General features: G+C 43.1%; 1 protein-coding gene across 1 annotated transcript in view; it reads right to left on the reverse strand.

Moving 5' to 3' along the window:
- The window catches only part of LOC306957171 (amine oxidase [flavin-containing] B-like), a gene marked incomplete at both ends in the record, with an annotated part of 48,166 nt that extends 42,305 nt beyond the window's left edge, over positions 1-5,861 (reverse strand). The window contains one exon of the mRNA XM_079548558.1: positions 5,816-5,861. Coding sequence (XP_079404684.1) covers positions 5,816-5,861 — 46 coding nt within the window. The remainder of the gene's footprint in view (positions 1-5,815) is intronic.
- Positions 5,862-6,164: the final 303 nt, after the last annotated feature.

The following is a 6,164-nucleotide window of genomic DNA, read 5'->3' on the forward strand; positions in this document are numbered from 1 at the left end:
GGTTTATGATACTACACGCAGTGCTAGAAGTTTACTTCTGGGACAATCAGGCTGTCTAAGCTTGCATTGCTCAGGCTGTCTACTAAAGGCATCAATACAAACAGGCCCACTTATCTTTTTGCCACAGCTCTCCAACTTTAGAAAGACTAACACCACTCACCAGCTCTCTTTAAGTCCTTGGATACTCCTGAGATCACATCAGATGCCCTGAACAAACCAAGCATGGAGCAGAGGAATGGGCTGCTCCTCAAAGCCTCTAGTGCTTTGGGAAACAGAGTTTGACCTGGATTTGTGTCATAGTGGTAAATATCTCTGCCATTTGGTGGAGATTGATGCTACAGCCACGCTGGGAGGAGCATGCTGGATTGTGTGACTTTAAAATTACTCCTATCCTTACTGAAGCCAAAGAGTAAAATGGGGAAACCAAAATTCATAGGAATACAAATCTTACCTTTCCACAATCTACTGACGCTACAAGACAATTATAGAAAGAAAGAATAAAACTAGGCAAGGAGAGGACATAGAGGATGGAGACAAGGGATGCAGGTGCATATCTGCCATCAGGGTAGCACAGCAAATTATTTTTGACTCCACCTCCATAGAAGACGAACACAAAAATGGAAAGTTCACTCCTTCCATGCTACTACCTTTGAACCGTGTAACTAAAAGTATTCCAAGACAGCAAATTTGCAGTGTCTATGCTAGCAAATATTGCAGAACAGGAGATCTGCAGAGCAAAACAACTGTACCTTGAATATCCCACATCATGTATGCGAAAGGTGCTTTATTTCAGACTAGTTCTTATATCCTACAGACTGAACATCCTATTCAGGGGTTGGAGCTCAAATGGCGAACTCCTAGAGCGTGACTTCTCAAGGAAAAAATAATGCAGTGTGTATGCTTTGAGACTGCTCCGTGATACACACCATAGAGCAGTAAATAAGGTCAATCAGGAGATCTGCTTAAGGTACACACCTGCTCTGAACCAACACACTAATGCACATTAGTATCTAGTATTACCCCCGGTGTTCTTAAGGTGGTAGTTCAGTGCTAAACAAGATTATGACCAATCTAATGAATTATAAGTATCACAGCAGGAGGTTCCCAAGCAAACAACACACTGAACAAAGGAGCTCCATCCTCTCCTATGTCTAATCTTGTTTGTTAAAAATACATAATTCATCAGTAAATACAAAAATACATAATTCATCAGACAAGAAAACAACAGTGAACTTTGCAGTCTGTAATACTAACATGAACTGCCATGCAAACTTGCATTTTCCAGCAGTTATTTCTGTAACAGCTACTCAGGAATCTCTTGCAGAAAGTTTTAGTATTCCAACTTATCTTTTTTGTTGCTCCTGAGATGTTTTTCTTGTTTTGCTGTCTGCATGTGATGAACTTTCCCTAGTACCAGCCTTTCATAACAGTTAAATAAGTTAATGGAAAAGCTTTGCTTAGTGATGCATTGCTTCGAGCCTTGGGAGATGAGATTGCTCCTTCAGACAGAAGGGAAAGCTTCTTATCAAATCAACTTTCAGTTCAATTAGGAGGTATCACTGAGTGACTTACAACTACTGTCCCTGCTGCCTAGACTACCATCCTATCTCACAGCATTACACAGCTGCTTTCTGCACTGTTTGTTATGTATTGCCAAGGTTTGTGTGAAAAATCTAAGTCAGTTGGCAGGCTCCACTTAATTGCTTTGTGTTCCTTCACATAGCTATGAACACAGCTGAAAACAGAAGGAAGAACTGATGGCAGAGACAGCAATTGAAAATGTGAACAAAGAGCTTCAATCAATAGAATTAGTCTAACATTCTCCAACAAAGAGAATGGCAAAGAGATAGTCCAACATTCTCTTTGCCTGCTGCATCCTATTGAGAGTGGTACCCTTCTGCAGAGGGACTTGGAGATGGTCACAGTCCTCCCTCAGAGGGCCCCACCAGGGAGAAAAAGGAAAACACCAATAAGCAAGCAGAAGTTATGCATCTCACATACACTTTTCTTGCAATGCATCAAAATGCATTTTTTTTTCAAAAACTGATTTTGCCCTCTGCTTCAGTCTATTTTAAAACAAATTGAACATCTTCAGATAATGGTCCCCAGAACACCTGACCTGTTTTGTTTTGTGTTCTTTTCTAAGTAAATTGAAATTGACTTACAGATGGAGTGAGAGATACTGTAATCACACAGTACGTTAAACCTTCACACAAATGAAGATAAAGACTTGAAGAGTACAATCACATCTCAACACCACAATGATAGGAGTGTAAATATTTTATAAATCTACCATTTCAATAGAAATATTTTTGTTATGGCAGGTTTTCAGTCAGGAACATACGGGAACACATCAGGTTGCTTGTGAACAAGAAAGCACTAAGCATACTTCAAATGACATTCGCTGTATGTCAAAAAAGACTTTGCCTTTCACAAAGAATTGATTAATCTCACTTTGATTGCAAAATCTATGCACTACTAACTTATGAGTAGCATTTTCTTAAATATGACTGACTATGACTAAGGTATGAGCAACTCCAGGTTAAAATCTGGTCTTTTGAAAAAAAGGAAAGAGGTCTTCACAGCAAAAGCAGCAACAGGGAGGCAGTTTTGAAAACACATGGAGGAAGTTTTTAAGTGAAACCTCATAACAGCTTCCCAAATTTGATTTAAGAAAATTTCTTAAGTTTTCCAATGCCTCTGAACAATCAGAAGATCCTGTCACTGTGCGCGTTTTGAAATCTCCACGGAACTAATTACTCCCTTACATTTCCAATCTAAGTACTCCTCAGCATCAAGCATATTCCATACAGTGTGTAGCTAAGTCTTTTCATACATATGGACACTTCTTTTTAACCTACACCATCCACAGAAATGTCAAAGACTGCAGCAGTTTTGTACATAAAACAGAACCTGCAGTTCAATAAATCCTCCTGTTGCTGTTCCTTGTCCTATTACATAGGACAAGTTTTACATATCCCTGTAAAAAGTCTCTGCCTACCCCTCCCGTAGGCCCCCTTTAATTACTGGAAGGCCATAATGAGGTTGCTCAGGAGCCTTCTCTTCTCCAAACTGAACAAGCCCAGCTCTGTCTGTCTTCAAAGGAGAGGTGCTCCAGCCCTCTGATCATCTTCAAGGCCCCCTCTGAATCTGCTCCAACAGCTCCGCATCTTTTTGTGTTGGGGGGCCTTAAGCCTAGATGCACTATCTCTGCACAGAGGAGCAGGATCACACCCTCTCCATGCTGGCAACCCCTCTTTTGATGCAGCCTAGAAAACAGCTGGTTTTCTGGGCTGCAAGCATGCACTATGTGCTAATGCATAATTTTTCATCTTTCAATACCTCCAAGTCCTTCTTCACAAGGCTTCTCTCAATTCATTCATCACTCAGCCTGCATTTCTGTTTGGGATTGTTCCAACCCAAGTACAACACTTTGCATTTGGCCTTGCTGATCTTCACAAGGTTCACAGTTCCACCTCTCCAGCCTGTCCAGGTCCCTCTGGATGGAATCCCTTATGTCTGTCCTCTCAACTGTACCACTTGGTGTTGCCTCCAGACTTGCTGAGAGTGCAATTAATATCAAACTGTGGCAGTATTCAAATGGACAGTTTGCATTCCCTTAAAAAAGTAACTAGAAAACAGAGAGCTGAACGTTGTCCCTGCAATGTTTGTTCGCATTTCTGCATCAGTACAACAGCTTTTTGTTTCTTCATTGATCAGCTTCTGTGTTCACTGTTCTATCAGCCAAGTCAACAACACAGCCTGAAGGACAGGGGAGCACTCTCCTGTTTTACATCAGCACACCTACCAGTGCCTGCCCTCTCTACAGGCAGAACGGCTAATCTCTGTCAGCTGCTCCTGGAACAGCTCAGAAACAGTGACTTTCTGAAGAAAATTAAACCTAGAGCAGTAGGAAACCTAGTTTCCAAAGAGCGACCCATTTCAAAAATCAAAAGCTTCATTCTCCAGTCAACAGGTGACCAGGTCTCTGCAGCAGTTTAGCATGGCAGGGGCAGTTTTCAATAAGATATAAAAGCATGCTGTTATATGCACTTGGGTGCAAGTCCAATGATTTACTAAAAGCATACAGAAAAAAAACAGGTAAATCTGGAGTAGTAAATAACAGCTAAAATAAACGCTAAACAGCTAAAGCAGCTATAAAGTGACTGAAGAGAGTCACTAGTAATTTTTGTGTTTTATGTTTCAAGCCTCTGTGTGGGAGCTGGAGAAAAGCTGCTACAGTACAAGAACAGAGCACTTTGGAGCAATCTGGTGTAGAAAGAAGTAAATGGAAAACCAGTTTCTTACAACCACACGCCACTTGCTTCTGTTTGCAGGTAGAAAAGAGCGAAGCACATAAGTGAACACAACGCAGCACTGCTGCTCTGCTACAGGAGAAAACATATGAAGTCTGTGCAAGCTTGCCATGATAATATTCCCATAGCAACAATGAAAAGCAAGGACATATTAAAATCTGTTACAGTAACTCTGATTCCAACTCATTAAAGAGAAGGAACCTGTAGCACTGCTTCTGCACAAAAACATGCCACTGAGGCTTTAGAAGACATGAATAGATAACAGTGGTTAATTTTCTGTAATGTTTTCACTATGAAACAAGGTGTGAGTTAAAAATTAGCCATAACAGTGTGTTTATAATCAATTCTGTTTCATAAAACAGTGATTTTTGCTAACCACATAAACACAGTTTAAACATTTAATAATTATTCAGCAGTTTCTTATCACAACACCATCCTTAAGAAAAGATATGAGAGTCTAAAGGCCCAGGCAGCATATGGAAATAATCAGCTCTGAGGCACCAATGGTGGGTAAGCCCCGTGGAATGAGCACACCATTTATCCACTGCATATTGTACACCTTCCTTCTACGGTGCACACCTCAGCATAGTGGTTATGCAAAAAAATTAATACACCTTATATGAATAAGTAGGGGAAATTAAAAGCCACATTAAATGAAAAAGGAAGGATGATCTTACTGGGCTTTCCAACCTTAATGATTGTATGATTCTATATGTTTTGTGACATATCTTGATTAATTTGTTTGCAACACAAGAGATGCTGTTTGGATCTGTGGACACGCGTACTCATTATGCACTGCTGGGACTAACAGGTCATTAGCAGAAGAACTACCACACTGCATACCTTCCAACATGCACAGCCCAAATAGCAGCTGTTTCATATGTCAAAGGCGCAGAAGAAAAACTAAAATAATCCGTCACACATAACGCAATTTAATTGGGCCCGTGCATCTCAGAACAAAATGCACAGGCAAGATTCATTCCGGGCATGCACAGCACTCTTCCAGCAGGATTAGGCTAAAAAGCAGATTGCCACTGAGTGCAACAAAGCTCCCAGGCCTGCTGCTGCTTTCTGCAAGCTGCTGGTCTCACCTCCATCACACCTGTGCTGAGAGGGACTAGAGACTGGGGAAATGACCCAGCTGCTTTCTGACATCGTTCCTTTATGCTTTTATTTGCTCTAAACAGAAGACATCCTAACACATCAGTCATTTGCGACCGAGGGCCTCTACGTGACATCCCTAGACTCAAACTAGAAGCAACAGAGTGCATACCCCTCATCTGTCCCAAACTTCCAGGGGTAGGAAGGACGTCGGTTTGGAGGATATTGGGGCAGAACATAAGTCTCACAACGCGTCACAGCCCGAATTACGGACACTTTACGCTTAAAGACTCATAAGCTGAGATACCAGCGCTGCCTCCCCCAAGCTGCCCCCGGCAGCGCCCAGCTCCTGGGGCGGGGACCTCCGCAAGGCACCATCCCGGAGACGCCGGACCCACCTGATATGCCGCCCCCGACCACGACCACGTCGCATTTCTGTGCCATGGCGCTGCCTCCCACCCTGTCGCGGCGACGGCTCCGGACCGGCTCCGGTGGGCGGGCAGCACAGCCCCGCCCAGCCGCCGGGCACCGCCTCTAGTCGCCCCGGCTGTGAGGGAGCCCGCCTGGGGAAGCGGCAGGGGTGAGGCCGGTGCAGGGGGTCACGGCACCTCGTTCTCGCCTACCTCCCGCAGGGTTGGGCCCCTATGTGAAAGGACAGAAAAAGACTGGCTTTTCTAGAAACAAGTGTCAACACCTTCACCTTCGGTCTTTAGGCTGGTTCCATACAAACCCAGCACGGTTTTCCAT

Source organism: Tetrao urogallus (genome assembly GCF_951394365.1).
Source record: "Tetrao urogallus genome assembly, chromosome: 1".
Lineage (NCBI taxonomy): Eukaryota > Metazoa > Chordata > Aves > Galliformes > Phasianidae > Tetrao > Tetrao urogallus.